General features: G+C 45.6%; 1 protein-coding gene across 1 annotated transcript in view; it reads right to left on the reverse strand.

The window, feature by feature from the left end:
• The window catches only part of CETN3 (centrin 3), a 703,216-nt gene that overhangs the window by 358,761 nt on the left and 328,983 nt on the right, over positions 1-15,472 (reverse strand). Inside the window, exon 3 of the mRNA XM_044064177.1 lies at positions 2,759-2,873. Within this exon, the coding sequence (XP_043920112.1) occupies positions 2,759-2,873 (115 nt within the window). The remainder of the gene's footprint in view (positions 1-2,758; positions 2,874-15,472) is intronic.

Consider the following 15,472-nt stretch of genomic DNA (forward strand, 5'->3'; position numbering starts at 1 on the left):
GCCTGCAAAGGTGAAGCCAGGCTTGCCATCGAATGGCAACACCATTATCTGATGCTCGAGAGGTGGCCTCTGCCGAATTTGAGATCAACCTCATCGAAGCATTAGCTAAGGAAGTCAGACTAGACAGCTTTGGGGAGACCAGCTTAAGACTCTCCGGAGGCAATAACTCTGTAAGGGAAGTGGTAAGCTCTGACACCAAGTCCCTCAAAAGCTGGATAAAATGGGCCAAATAATTAGTTGCTTTCAGTCTGAAGTTAGATGAAGCTAACACGTGCTTTCCAAAACAGTTGATCACCTGAGACTCCCTGTGCGGGGGACGGACTGAGAAGCTTTGCTCAGCTAGCTCGTTCTTAGTAGCAGCGGCCACCATGATAGCATTGATAAGGACACCTTTACACCAAAATGCTCTGTCTTTATGAGGACTGAAAAATTTGTCAGCTTTTTTGAGAACAGGTTCCACCATGTCCGACTCCTTCCAAGCCCGGCTGGCGATAAGGTCCACAAGCTCGTTAGCAAGAGATGAAGAAGATGGGCCCATCCAGAAGGCCTTCAGGAACATGGACACCTCTGAAGACAGGGTGGGAGAAGGCCAACCGCCTTTTTACTTTAGAATTTTGAGGATATCCCCGAAGGACACTTCCTCAAGCAGAAGTCTAGGGAACCCATCTCCCTACTCGGAATCCGTGTCCTCCATGAGAGACTCTCTGGGAAAGTCCAAGTGTCTCCTCTTGCATGTTTTCTTCCGAGGGGGTTCCTCCATGGTGGGCTCAGGGGAGGACTCGGAAGAGACGGGTACCCCAAATGAGGTCGTGCCTGCCTGAAGGCACTCGCTGGAGGGTTGACCCTGGACGGACAATGAAGCCTCAGCACTCAAACCTGAGAAAGGCTGGGGAGGACCCAAAGAAGATAGAGAGGTTAACAGCCAAACTGGAGAAGATCATCTCTACTGCCCGGAAGGCCAACGGACTGGAAGAGGCTCTCCCCATCCCAGGCAGCTGGGGCCATCCCAGAAGAAGGAAGGGACCCCAATGCAGCACTGAAGCTCCCTTACTATATAGGTCCCAAGGTGTCCAGAGCTGAAGCTCCCATGGGGAGGTAATGGTCCAAAAGGTCTGGGCTTGAGCCCACCCTGAGTGAGCATGTACCAATCCCTTGGGGGCAAGGCGCACCCTGTTCCAAGGGCAATGGAACAGAGCCTACCAGGGACCCTGATGGTGTCAAGAAGGGAGGCATACCAGACACTGTTGGCCTCTCACTGGAAATCCCTTGGTCCTGACATTCCAAAATATGAGGAATTGGAAGAGGAGAGTGGAGTCCTGTAGATGGAGAGCGTCTCCTGGTCACCTGGGCAGCAGATGGCAGCCAGCCCAACTCAATTTGAGCCTTAAGGAAGCTCCTCATCATCCTATCCATGTCCAAGGGAAAAAGGCTTCTGGAAGACCTGGAAAAGACTGACAAGTGTCCTGATCTTGCAGGGGATCCTGCCCTGGATCCCACCGCCCTATAATCACAGGGAGGGGATCCACTCCGACGGGACAGATCTGGCTTCTTGGAGGGCCGAGAGGGTGAGCCTTCAATTGTAATGAGATCCAACAGAACTGTCAGATCCAACAGCTTAGATGGATCCAAGGGCTTGAATGGCATGCTGTTCGGATCTAACAAGCTACTCGGATCCAGGGACGGCTTAAGCCTGCTCGGATCTGAAGTCCTCCACTCAGAGGAGGTCTTGGATCCGAGAGTCTGATCCATGGCTCTCAAAACGGTGGATCTCGGATCCGAAGCCAAAGAGGCTGGGCTTGGATCCAGAGATCTTTGATCCGAGAGCCTCTGTTTTTTTGAAATCAAGGAAGAGGACTCACCCCACCCCCTCCGAGGGAGGAGGAGGAGGCCTCTCTTTAGGTTCCTGAGGGGGATTGGCAAGGGGAGTCTGAGGGCAGAGGACCCCAACTGAACCAAGCCCTTCAAAAGAAGTTTGTTGTGGCCCTCCATGAGAGCTCTGGGGTTGAATATGGCACAAATGTCACATTCAACCTCCAGGTGCACCGCCCCTAAGCAATAAAGACACTCCTCGTGCGAGTCGGAACATGGCATCTTCCAACTACACAAAGAGCACCTTTTGAATCCAGAGGGTTTATCGGACATGATAAGCTGCACACAAAAAATACACACAAACCCACACAAAAGAACATATACACAGCACCGGCAAGAAAAACACAAGTCAAAAACAAAACTTCCCACTTTAAACTGAGGAATTAACTGAAAAAACTATTTTCTTTTACTTTTACGGCAAAGAAAGAAAGAAAGGCAAAGAAAGGGTGGGAACAGAACACAATGGGGGAGGGGAAAATTACTAAATAGCTAGATTAATGCACGGGTTAGGGGAGGAAACTACACTGAACAGCTTTAAGTATCCTAAAATAACTAATTAATCACTAATAAATAACTAACTAGAAACGCCTCCCAAAAGAAAAACACTTATCTGACTAGCTTCAGCTCAAAAGACCACGTCCAAAGCATTTCAGCAACAAACGAGATCCGAGGATTAGAGGCAGCAGGGAATTATGGGAAGGGGAGGGGCTTGAGCTCTGGATCTGTCTGATAGTTGCCGGCTCGGATCCGAGGTCGGATCCTAGACCCATCCATCATGAATAATGACACAGATAGCATCAGATCTGTATTTAAAAGACAACTTTTGAAAAGCTTTTAAGTTAAATACATCACAGGGTTTCAAGACTCAAGAGCCTGTCATGTCACTTACCAACTTCTGAAAAGTCTTCAAAAGTAATTTTCCCTGTTCCTTCGTGATCATAATCTTTTAAAATCTTCAGCACATCAGCCTTCTTTACATCAAATCCTAAAGCTCTCATTGCCACCTACATAGATAAAACAAACATTTACTTTTAGCTCTAAAAATGGTATAAAAATCTGCTTACCTCGTAACACAAATTGCGTGTGAAAGCTCATAGCATACAATAATGAAAAGTTTTGATGCCTCATATTTACAGACCTCAGACCACAAACATATTACTGCAGCAAGTGTAACATTATACTTCCCAATGTATTGTGCAGATAAGGCCGAACATCGTGAACTATCACTGCAATGCAAAATAATTTCAGTGCAGGGTAAGGCAGGAAATCTGCAAACATTATAAACTGCAACAGATAGACATATGATCAAAGAAATGACCAAAATACTTAACACAACGCTGGTGGGTTCTTCATTAAAGGCCTAAACCAAAAAGGAATGGCAGACTGCTTTTTAAAGTTATTTCAAAGGTCAAACAAAAGGAATGTGGCAAAAAAGTGCACCTCATTTGCATTTCATCAACAACCTATGCAAGGAAATTATAGTAATGCATAAGCTTACATAATCAGGTTAAGTTTCAAATTTTAGGGCTACACACATTTTATTAGCTATGAAACTACTGCTTCCGTCAAGCTGTTGTTAATATGCTCACTAAAACTAGTAATCAACTGCATATCATTCTCAATTTTCTGATGCAGTCAGAAAAACAACCTTTAACGAAAGACAGAAGAACCAAAACTTCTGCCAATAAGAACAAAAGTCATAAATATAAAAAAAGTTTGCACAGATATTTGCAAAACTGTCAATAGTCTGCTGTTAAACAAAATGTTACACAGCAGTAGTGTACCACATTACATGGAAGGCTCCATGTGCAGTAAACTACATGTATGAAATGAGGTTCAAGCAATTCTTAAACACAAGAATACCATTTTGTTATCAAGAGGTCGCCAACTTAGGCAAGCCAGCTACAAAGAAGGGTAAAAGTGAAAGTACCTCATATAAAGATAATGGACCAAATCTTATTTTGATCATAGCAGTGGAAAGAGTGGGTGATCATGGACTCATTCTTAGAACCAGAGGCAAAAAATATAACTGAAATAGAATCAGTCAAACTCAAGAACATACCCGAAGGAAATAACTATCTCTAGAATTTTTGTCTTTATAAATAATAGTTGTGTAAAAACTTACCATAACGACAGATGTCCTTCTCTTTTCTGTTGCAGCATTCTTCACATGAGAGAGTTGCCTGTTCAGGCAATCCAACGTCAGCCAGTATACCAAAGTCTTTTTTCCAACAGTACGTCCATCTCACGTAGGCAGCTATTGGACGTAGGCCATAAAGGAGATGTATGCGCACACTATCCTCAAAACTGAAGCTCCAGGTGGAGAGACAGTCCAAAGAATAAAGAGTCAATGCATCCAAGAACCACTGGAAGTAGGGGAAAGAGGGTGGGACAGAATACTGCAACAGAGAAGAACATCTATCATTATGTTAAGTTCTTACACAACTATTCTATGCCCTCTATTCATCTGTTGCAGTATTCTTTACACAAGGGAGAGTACCAAAGCTCATGCAGACAGGGAGGTGGAATTAGCTGAAGAATTTTCCAGGAAGCCATACAGGACGGCCCTGGCAAACCCAGCCTTAGATCTGGACATGGAATCCAGTTTGTAATGTTTGGTAAAGGTGTGGACAGAGGTCCAAGTAGCTGATTCTAGGACAGAGTTGGTGTCTAGTCCTTTGAGAAAGGCACCAGAGGAGGCCACTGCTCTGGTACAGTGAGCTTTGTCCGAGCAGGGAGGGTTTTTCATTAGTAGGCATAGAAGAAGGTAATGGTTTTGGAAATCCAGTTATAAATGTTCTGTTTGGACACAGGCAGTCCCAGAGCCCTGGGGTGGAAAGAGACAAACAGCTGGCCAGATTTCCTTATACTTCTTGTTTTGTGAAGGTGTAATCTAAGTTGTCTATACACATCAAGTGTGTGCAAAATCTTCACTACTGTTTTGGGGGAGAAGGGAAAATATTAAGTAAATAGGCTGGTTTAAGGATAACTCATTAACAACGTTGGGTATAAAGGTGGGGTTGGTGCAAAGGGAACCCCCCGTCTTTTTGGAAAATCAAAAAGGATGGAAGAGGCCATCAGGGCTTGGAGTTCAGAGATGTTTCTTGCAGAAGTTATAGCTAGCAGCAAGACAGCTTTCCAGGTGCAGTATTTTAAGGAGCTAGAGGAAGCTGGCTCGAAGGGTGCGAGGGTCAGTTTCTCTAGCACAAAGTTAAGATCCCAGGGAGGGTCACAGGCCTCCTGGGAGGTCTAATGTGGAGGACACCTTTGAGGAACTGATTAGCGTCAAATCTAGAAGCTAGTAGAGGAGAAAAAAGCAAATATGCAGAAATGGCTGACAGATGTGCTTTAACTGAAGAATAAGCTAAGCCAGAATTGAGCAACTCACACAGGTAAGAAAGAACCAGAGAGAGATCCACTGTTACTGGGTCCAGGTTACGAGAGAGACACCAAACAGAATTTTCTTTCCATCTGGAAAGGTAAGATTTCCTGGTACTGTTTTTCCTGGCCTCCTGCAGGACTTGAAGCACGTCCTCCGAGAATAGGTGTCTAAAAGGTATCAAGGCTCCATCACCCACAGTGTCAGTTGAAGAGTTGCCAATTGTGGGTGGATGAGGGAGACCCTTAGTAAGTCCACCCTGTGAGGTAACTTGTGATGACTGACCTTGGCTAGGTGCAGTAGAAGGGGGAACCAGTGCTGTCTTGGCCAACTGGGAGTCACCAGCAAGATGTTTGGTCTGTCCTACTGAATCTTCAGCAGGACTTTCGGAATGAGTGGAAGGGGAGAGAAAGCATATAGAAACTTCCCCTACCAGGATAATGACTGGGCATCCAATTTCCATGTGAGGGGGTGAGGTTCTCTGCTACAAAACTTTGGAAGTTGTCTATTCAGAGGGAAGGCAAACAAGTCTATTTGAGGAGCATCCCACTGGTGGAATATGTCCAGGAACACATCCTTGTGAAGCATCCATTCATGGGCCTGTGTTGTGGATCTGCTCAGTGTGTCTGCCACAGAGTTCTGATGCAAAGGGAAGTAGACCGCCTGACAGAGAAATCTGAAGTTGGAAACAGGGTCTGAAGAGTGAAGATTTTGAAGGAGGGCACATTTAGGAAGGGTTGAGGAAGGAAAGATCTAGGATGGGTCTCCAGGGAGCTTCCTTTCTGGGTGCTAGGAACATGCGCGAGTCGAAGCCTGTTCCTTTTTGGGGCTGGGCACGGACTGTAGAGTTCCCTGTTGTAGCAGGTCTGCCAATATATGGGGACGAAGGGCACCTGTTCTGGAGGTGGATGAGGGATGCCTCTGAAGGGAAGTACAGAGTGCCATGTCATGAAATATCTGTGTTTTATGATGTACAAGACCCAGACGTCTTGTGTGATCAATTTCCAGGCTGGAAGGGAAAGGGATAGGCATAGGGAGAAGGGGGTAGTGCAAGTAGGTCCCTAGGAGTCAGGAAGAACCTGCTCTGTCAGGTAAAGGCTGTTTAGATATGTGTGAAGGGGGGGGGGGGCTGAGAAGTGATGAGGTCTCTTGCTCCCATTGGAGGACTCGGACAGTGTGGGACGGGTTTGTCTGTGGACGAAAACTTGCTTGGAAGGGTAGTTCCTGTGAAATTTTGGAACTGGAGAAACCAGGGTATGTTTGAGGTCTTTTAACTCTTTGCTCTTTTCCTGCAGTGATTTGAAGAGATCAGCTGAAGCCTCACCAAATAAGGCAGAATTGTCAAGAGGAGCATCCATGAGCTTCGCCTTGATGTCCTCAGGGAGGGGTTGAAGCCTCAACCAAGCAAATCTCCTCAGCATTGAAGCAGAAGCTGCAGCCCTGGATATATCCTCAACAGCATCACAGCTGCATTTTATAGTGATGGGCCACCTGGGAGGATGCAGCAATCAGGGAAGAGGCCAAGGCCTTGTTTTCAGAATCTGGTGTGTCAAAAACATTTTTTGATAGTTGTGACATTAGTACGAGGGAATACTTGGCCACATGAGTCTGATAATTCAAACCCTGAAGGCTAGAGTAGACAAAGTGTAAATTTTCTTCAACAACCTCTCTAGTTCCCCATTGTCATTGTCAGAGGGCAGGACAGAAGTGGAAGGAAGGGACCTTCAAGCCTTGTCTGAGGCTACAGAGAAGACAGAAGGGTCTGCCACAGGTGCCTTAAATAGGAAATTGTTGTGGGACTTGATAATATCTGTCCAGCTTCATAGGGACCGAAGGCTGAGAGTCAGGGCATAGGAGGTGGAAGCAAAGGTATCCAGAAAGGCAGCGATGACTGCAGAAATAGCTGAAGGATTGGGGGTGGTTCCACCTGGAGAAGGTAGTAGTACCTCTTTGTATCTCTGATATTTGAGAACTGTCCCACTTCAAGTGGTCTCTCATTTTTAAAAGGGTTTCCCCAAATAAGACTTCCTCCATAAGGGAGTCCATCCCAGTGGAATAATCCTCAGGAGAAGCACTGTCTAATGGTGAGGGAATTTGTGAGGGTAGGCTAATGAGTCACTGTCATCATGTGAAGAAAGATCCTCCTCTGATGTAGGCTGCTGTCTTAGCCTCTTTGGTTGGAGGTAGGCAAGGAGACAGGAGGAGTATGGGACCCACCAGTAGGCTTCAGGGACATGAAGGCCTTGAATAATCCTTGAGAAAAATTTTGTCAATCTTTCTAGGGGTCTTGAGGAGGTGATGAATGTTTTGTTTTCTACTTTTTTTTAGCAGGGGCGTCCATCAAATGCAAGGTCGGCGTTCGGATGTAGGCCTGCACTCAAGCAAATCCGATTTGACTTCTTCCCTCACTAAGATATGTGTGATTCCCCCAGGAGCCTTCTAGCAAGATGAGCCATGGTTACCCCAGGACATCAGTACCTGATGTCTGTGAGGCCTCCCTGGATGTGCTGGGCTCCAGTTCTAAAGCAGCCTGCAACACAAGCTCAGCCTGAGGATCCGGATCCGAAGCAGAGAACATCTCAGGGCTATCATGCACCTCGGGAGAAACATCCGCAGGGAGAGGTGCAGCAGAAGCATTGGGCCTAGGCCTTTTGGCCTTTCGGTTCAGGTAGGCTCAGTTTTCAGGCCAGAGGAATCCTCCATCACACTTTTAGCAAGAAATTTCAAGCGCTGGTTTTCTAAGTATATTGCGAGGGATGAAAGTCATCTTTGAAGGGCCTTTAGGACAAACGACTGTCAGATAGAACAGTTTTTATGGTTGTGGTGGGGCCCATGGCAAAAAAGGCATTGAGAGTGACTATCTTTGTGTGGAATCTGTCTCCCACAATCACACCTTCTTTCCTTGGGATGACATTAACTCAAAGGAAAGGCAATACAGCAGCAAAAGGTGCCCCAATGGGGTACTTATCTTTAGTAGAAAAACTCCGGCAGCAGAGCGACGTCCAAGGCTGGAGATATGAATGGCAGCAAAGTTCTGCGGATGGTGCACACGTACGTCTTCTTTATGGCCGACATCAGAAAGCTGCCTATGTGAGACGTACCACTCACCCTACAGTTGTAAAAGACTTTGGTGTACTGGTCGACGTCAGGTCATCTGGGCAGGCAACTCTCTCATGTAAAGAATATTAAAACAGATAAATAAGACAAGAACTGTCAACTTCAAACAAAACGTACAGCTGCACAAGTTGCACTTACCCATAACAGTAGATGTCAGAATTTCTCACTGCTGCAGTAGCCTTTAGGCTACATGGGTTATGTTTTGCCCAAGACAGAAAGTAAAGTTATGTACACTTACCATAAATGTAGATGTTCGAGTGTATTCACTGTTGCAGTCATCACCTGTGGGCTATCCCTGCTGTGGTAGCCCTCAGCCAGTCCCAATACCAGAGGCAATGTTTTTCTGCGTCGGCTGCTGTCACTTGCTGACTGACGTCAATTCGTCAGTGCGATAAAGGAAGGCAGGCAATGCCATTACATCAGTTTTTCTTGCCCTAACCAGCCAGAGACCCAAGTAAATATGGTAAAGTGGTCCTAGTGGCTAAAAGCAACAATTAGAAGCTTATGTCTCTCTAAAGAAAGAAGATATAAGGGGGAAGGACGGAGGGAAACCAGGACAGCAACAGTGAATACACTCGAACATCTATATTTATGGCAAGTGTACACAACTGTACTATGTTCTTTGTGTTTCACTGTTGCAGTCATCACCTGTGGGAGGATTCCCAAAGCTGAGGAGAGGGGTGGTAGGATTAGTAAGAGACTAGGAATGGGTCAGCATGCCGTGCAGAACTACAGAGGCAAACCCTGCCCTAGCCTTAGAAAATAGAGGTAGGTGGTAATGCTTGGTAAAGGTATGGACAGAGTCCAGGTGGCAGTTTCCAGGATGTCCCTGGTGGGAACTCCTCTGAGGAATGCTGTGGAAGTGGAGGCTGCCCTAGTGGAATGGGTTTGAATAGACTTGGGGGGGGGGGGGCCCATGCAATCTGTAGCAGAAATGGTTACAGTGTGATATTCATTTGGAAATGGTTTGTTGGAAATGGGCTTCCCTTCTGCCCCTGGGGCAAAGCTGACAAGTAGTTGGTCTGTTTTCCTGAAGGGTTTAGTATAGTCCAGATAGTATCTGAGCTGTCTGTGCACATCTAGTGAGTGCAGAATTCTTTCCCCCTTGTTTTGAGGGTTAGGAAAGAAGGTGGGTAGATGTACGGCCTGATTGAGAGTTACATTAGATACCACCTTGGGCATAAAGGAGGGATTAGTCCCCAGGGAGACCCTGTCTGCATGGAAGATGATGAAGGGTTCAATGGTCATCAGTGCCAGAAGTTCTGAAACCCTTCTGGCTGAGGTGACAGCTAGGAGAAAAACAGTCTTCCAGGAGAGGTACCTTAGTTCCGCTGAAGCAGCAGGTTCGAAGGGTGGTAAGGTTAAGCTTTTCCAAAACATAATTCAGGTCCCAGGCTGGAGTGGGTGGCCTTCTGGGAGGTTTGATATTAGAAGCCCCTCTGAGAAACTGTTCAATCAAAGGATGGGAGAACAGGGGCTGCTCTGTAGCAAAATGACCAGAAATGGCTGAGGCGTGGATTTTAATAGAGGAGAAGACCACTATTAAGATGCTCCCCTACCCTACCCCCAATTCCCACCCACCCCCAGCACATCTAGATTTATTTTAACCCCATATCACCTGACCACACACCACACATCATCACTCTCTCCTCTCAGCTCCACTCACTACCACCCCCCCAGAATCAAATCAATTATCTTCTTTCCACCCACCTCCCATATCACCCACCCACCCCCCTCAGGTCATCTTCTTTCCCAACACAAACAACACCTCCTTCTCTATCATCAATTAAAAATTATCAACCAAACACAATGACACATACCATCTCTCCTTTCAGCACTAAGAATGAAGAACTTCCTCTCCAGGATATAACATCATAGACTAGATAGAACAGGGTAGAAGGGAGGGGAGTTGCAATTCCCTCTTGCCATCAACCTGTATGGATTTTCTCAACTTATTCTAGAACCTAAGAGAATCCCAAAAGAAATCCATAAAAGAAATCCATGACTGGACATTAGTGAACTAGAACAAAACTATCTTCAAGTTATTGTCTAACAGACAGCTCAGTGACCATCTCCCAACATTCCTCATTAGACATTGTTACTAACATACACAACCTAACAGGCCTTTAGAAGTTAGAAATGATCGCAGGTTAATCCTCTACATCTTAAACACTGCATTAAATAACTGCAACTGGGAACCCTACATATCCTGAACTTAGACGGTCCTTGACAATATAGGCACATATAGACTATTAGAGCTAAAGTCCACTCTCTCTGCTCCTGCTGAACACCACTAGAGCCTTATTAAATAGAGATAATAGGAGGAGGAGGATGGAAGAACTGAACAACACTCTTTCTAAAGAAACAAACATCAAAACATCCAAGAAACCAGGCTAAACAAAGCACACTAAACAAAACAAACAAACTAATATCCAAAACAAAACAAATACTCCAACCACAAACAAAATTCTGGCATGCAATTAACTCCTAAAAAACCAGAAAAAACACCACACCCCTCTCCCACCGCAACCTCCACAGATATATACAACTTAAAAATAGCCTCAAACCAACACCAACATTTACCAAATCCATTAACTCATTCCACTCAACTAGCCAAAAAAAAACACCCATGCCTACAGCACAGCACCTAACACAACTCTGCTCCTCTTACCTTATCCCAACCTCTCTACAATAAAGAAATCTCTTAAAAAAACTTAAACCCACTACCTACTTGGCAGATGGGGCTACAGCACATTTCCTAAAAAAATGGCCCAACTCATAGCCTACTACCCAGTCTCAACTTTTTTCAAGCTTTATACAGGAGTCATATATCCCTCTCATCTGTGAAAGTCTCCTATATCAACACAACATGGCTGCTCTCCCTCACAGACCTCACTAACCAACACATACCTAGTTAAACAACACAACATCAAATAACAATTAGATCTCTTTCCAACCATTCCTGACCTGTCCTTCACTCCATACACTAATAGATCCCTCACCCCCTAATAGATACCCCTCCACCTCCTAGCCTTCAAACACTATTGCTTGGCTTAAAAGCTACGAATCAGAGCTGTCAACAACAAAGGCAGTCTATGGCTCTTTGCCCCAACCACCATTGGTGTACCCCCAAGGCCCCTGTAACCCATACCTCTTCCTCTCAACCTTTACCAATAACATATACAAAAGTAGCCCATATGCCTCACTAATCCAGTATGCAGATGATTCCCCTTACCACCTCTATGCTCAGTCTGACCTCTCCCCTCCACTCCTCACCCAAGAGTCAAGAGTCTCAGTAGAAAGATGAAAGATGATAACAAACTTACATCCCATCCTAAATCCCAACAAAACTACTACTTACCCCAAACAACAAATCAAAACAAAACATTCTCCATCCATCCTCCTAATGGTAGCTATCATCTCTCCCTCTCTCCACCAAACCAAACTGCATTGAAATAGACAACAACCTCTCCACACAAACATCCACATCTCTAAAAACTATACAAGGTGTGCAAAAAAAATGTTCCTTATACAGGCAAAAGAACCTGTTATATAGATATCATTTATTGTATTATATATATGCTTATTTTCTGTAATGTGTTATCCTAATGTAACTGGAGCTTTTCTCCCCGGCCTCCGCTGTAAATGGACCTTGTCCAGTCGGACCTTCCTGGTAAACAAAATTAAAATAAATAAATAAAATAAATAAATAAATAAAGTAGCTCCGCTAGGTAGTCCAGGATAAGAGGGAATGAAGGTTGCGAGGTACTGCTCCCTCTGGACTGGCTCCAGTAGCAGAATCTTTTCGATTTTCCTGCTTAAGATTTTCTGGTGCTGGGATTTCTGGCCTTGTGATAATGTCTAGGACCCGTTTGCTTAATAGGGGCCCCTTGTTTACCTTTAGAGTATCAGCCATGCTGATAGTTTGAGAGTCTGCATGTTTGGGTGCAGCATATCCCCCCCCCACACCTGAGTCAGGAGGTCTGAGATCAGGGGAAGCTGCCTGGGAGGCTGTAAGGTCAGGCTGTGCAGTAAGGGGTGCCAATGTTGTCTGGGCCAATCTGGAGCAATGAGGACAGCCTTTGGTCTCTCCAGGGAATACGTACACAAAGAGGGTGTTCCAAGGGAAGGTCAAGGCATCCACCTTCCACGCTAGGTGGTGATGCTCCCTGGTACAGAATTTTTTCAGCTGATGGTTGAGATGCAAAGCAAAGAGATCCAATTCCGGAGTCCCCCATGCCTGAGTGATTTGTAAAAATATTTTTCTGTGGAGCTACCATCTATGGGGGTCCAGTACATTTCTGCTTAAGTGGTCTGCCAGGGTGTTGTTGATCCCTGGTAGGTATTGGGCTATTATGTGCAATCCCATGGAAGAGGCTGTCAGCCAGAGGTAAATGGCTAGCCTGCACAGAGGGTAAGATTGGGTCCCTCCCTGTTTGCTGATGTACCACATTACTGTGGTGTTGTCTGGTTTGATAAGGTGAACTCCTGGCTTGAGATGGGGTTTGAAGGATGTCAGAGCCTTTTGCGCTGCCATCATTTCCTTCTGGTTGATGTGTAAGGGAAGATGTTTGGCATCCCAAAGACACTGGGGTGCACCTGCCTTCTAGGTGGGTGCCCCAAGCAATGTCTGAGGCGTTGGCAGTAATGGCCTGCCCGGTTGGGTGGAGGGTAAAGGAAAGACCCTTGTTTTGGGCACAGGCCCCTGTCTACCAGAGAAACTCTGTCCTTATACAGGGGATCAGAGGGAGAGAGGTCTCTAGAGGTTGAGAGTTCTGACACCAAAGGTTCTTTAGGTACCAGTGAAGTCTTCTCATGTGAAGCCTGGCCAGAGGAATTAGAAGGATGCAAGATGCCATGTACCCCAACGCTTGCAGGAACTTCCTCGCCATGAGGTGACTTCTGGAAGGCAGCTGGGTAAAACAGAGAGGCAGGAAGCTCTGCTTTTCTAGGGATAGGAAGGCTATTTTGGATGTTGTGTCTAGCAGTGCTCCCAAGAAAATGATCTTCCTGGAGGGTATTTGCTTTGATTTCTTCTTGTTGATGGTGTACCCTAAGGAGATTAGGAGGGTTTTGACAAAGAGGAGGCCCTTGAGGAGCTTTTCTTTGCAATCTGCCTGACTGAGGCAGTCGCCCAGATAAGGGTAAATCTGTATATTTTTCTGTGTGCAAAAGGCTATGGCCGGGCTAAGCATTTGGTGAATTCCCTGGGAGCAGTAGATAAGCCAAAGGGTAGCACAGAGAACAGAAAGTGTTGTGAGCCTGCTCTGAAGCAAAGGAATATCCTGCAGGATTCCCTTATGGGGTTGTGGAGGTAGGCATCTTTAAGATCTAGGGTAACTAACCAGGCATTTTTTGTCAGCATAGGCAGCAGCTGTTGCAAAGTTAGCATTTTGAATCTGGGGACCACCAGGAAGGTGTTTGGAATGGATAGATCCAGGATGGCTCGCCACATGCCCTCTTTTCTAGGAACAAGAAATAGTCTGGAATAAAAGCCTTTGCCTGTTTGATATGAAGGGACAGGTTCTACTGCCCCTTGGCATATGAGAGTTTGGACTTGTTTCAATGCCTCTGCCCACTGATTTGGAGATAAGTCTGGGTACCCTCTTGGAATTGGGAGTTGGTTGAAGGAGAATTTGTATCCCTGAAAAATGATCTTTAAGACCCAATGGTCCTTTGTTACAGAAAGCCACTTTTCTTTGCAGAGGGAGAGCCATCCTCCTAGTTTTTGGCGAGTGAAAAGAAGGCAGAGTGGGGAGAGGGAGTCATTGAGAGTTTTTGCCATAGAAGGATGGCTTAGAACTCTGTGCCTTTGGAGCGGAAGTGGTCCACTGTTTGGTTCTCTGCTGTCCCTGAGATAGGAGTCTGGATGGTCTGTCCCTGTGGAGCTTACCTTGCCCCTGTCTGCTAGGTTCAGGAAAGGGACCAGTGCTTTGAGGGAAAATTCCTGCTGAACCTAGAAGGTTGTACCTGAAAGAAATTTTTTACTGTTTGCATAGATTTTGCTCTGTCTTCCATCTTTTTAAGCACCTCTTCTGCTTTTACTCCAAACAAGCGGTCCTTATCCAAGGGTGCATCAACTAATTTAGATTTGACAAGATGAGGGAGAGGTTGTACCTTCAACCATGCATGTCTTCTAATGACAGATCCAGACACTGCTGCCCTGCTTGAGGCTTCTAGGGCATCATATCCACAGTGTAATGAGTGCTTGACCACTTGATAAGTAGAGTGCAGTAAATCTGCTAACTCTTTCGAATTGGCAGTCAGGAAAGGTTGAAATCTTTTGTTTTAATAATTCCAAAGTGTGTTGTTGATATTTTAACATGTAGAACTGACAGTTGAGTGTTCTGATAGCAAAGACTGCAGAGGGGTATACCTTTTTACCCCATCTTTCCAGAGCTCTGAGTCCTTGTCAGAAGGAAGAGGACTCTGCAGAACTAGCCTTAGCTCCTTTTGGTCCCTGTGTAATGACGTCCGTGTCTGCTGCAGTATTTCTGTACAGGTATTTGTAAGATTCTGGTACTCTATAATATCCGACAGGTTTTCTGGGAGCAGGTGGAAAGGTGTCAGGAGCTAAGCTGGATTCATGGAGGACATCATCCACCAACTCTAAGACTGGAGGGATGGCTAACGGTATGTGCTGGGGCAGGTCTAGAAACTCTCCTAGTCTTTTCTTAGACTGAGGGAAGTCCTGGGATTCCAAGTGGAAATGTTCCCTGAGGGTGTGAAGGGTTTCCCCAAAGGAAATATCTCCTGGTGGGGAGGCAGAAGGAATAGATTCCTCTGCATCTGAATCCTCATAAGCAGTCAAAGGTTGTTCCTCTTCAAAATCTGAATACTCAGACTCCTCAGAATCTTGTTCTGTCAGTATTTCAGGAGAAAGGTCTCTTTTCCTTTTAGAAGTTGTGGCCTGACTATCCCTGATAAGGGTGATAAGATCCTCCGCCACTTTAAGCATTTGAGCTTGGGGTGGTAGAGGAGTACATTGGTGGCTAGAAGTAGTTTTCCTAGGAGTGGCCTTGCTTCCATGTCTAAGAGTATCCATCAGTCTGAGAGAAACAGTAGTCGGATGAGAAGACGTCAATTTTTGTCTAGATTCGGGTAGTG

Source organism: Protopterus annectens, chromosome 2.part2 (assembly GCF_019279795.1).
Source record: "Protopterus annectens isolate FY-2018-M chromosome 2.part2, PAN1.0, whole genome shotgun sequence".
Lineage (NCBI taxonomy): Eukaryota > Metazoa > Chordata > Ceratodontiformes > Protopteridae > Protopterus > Protopterus annectens.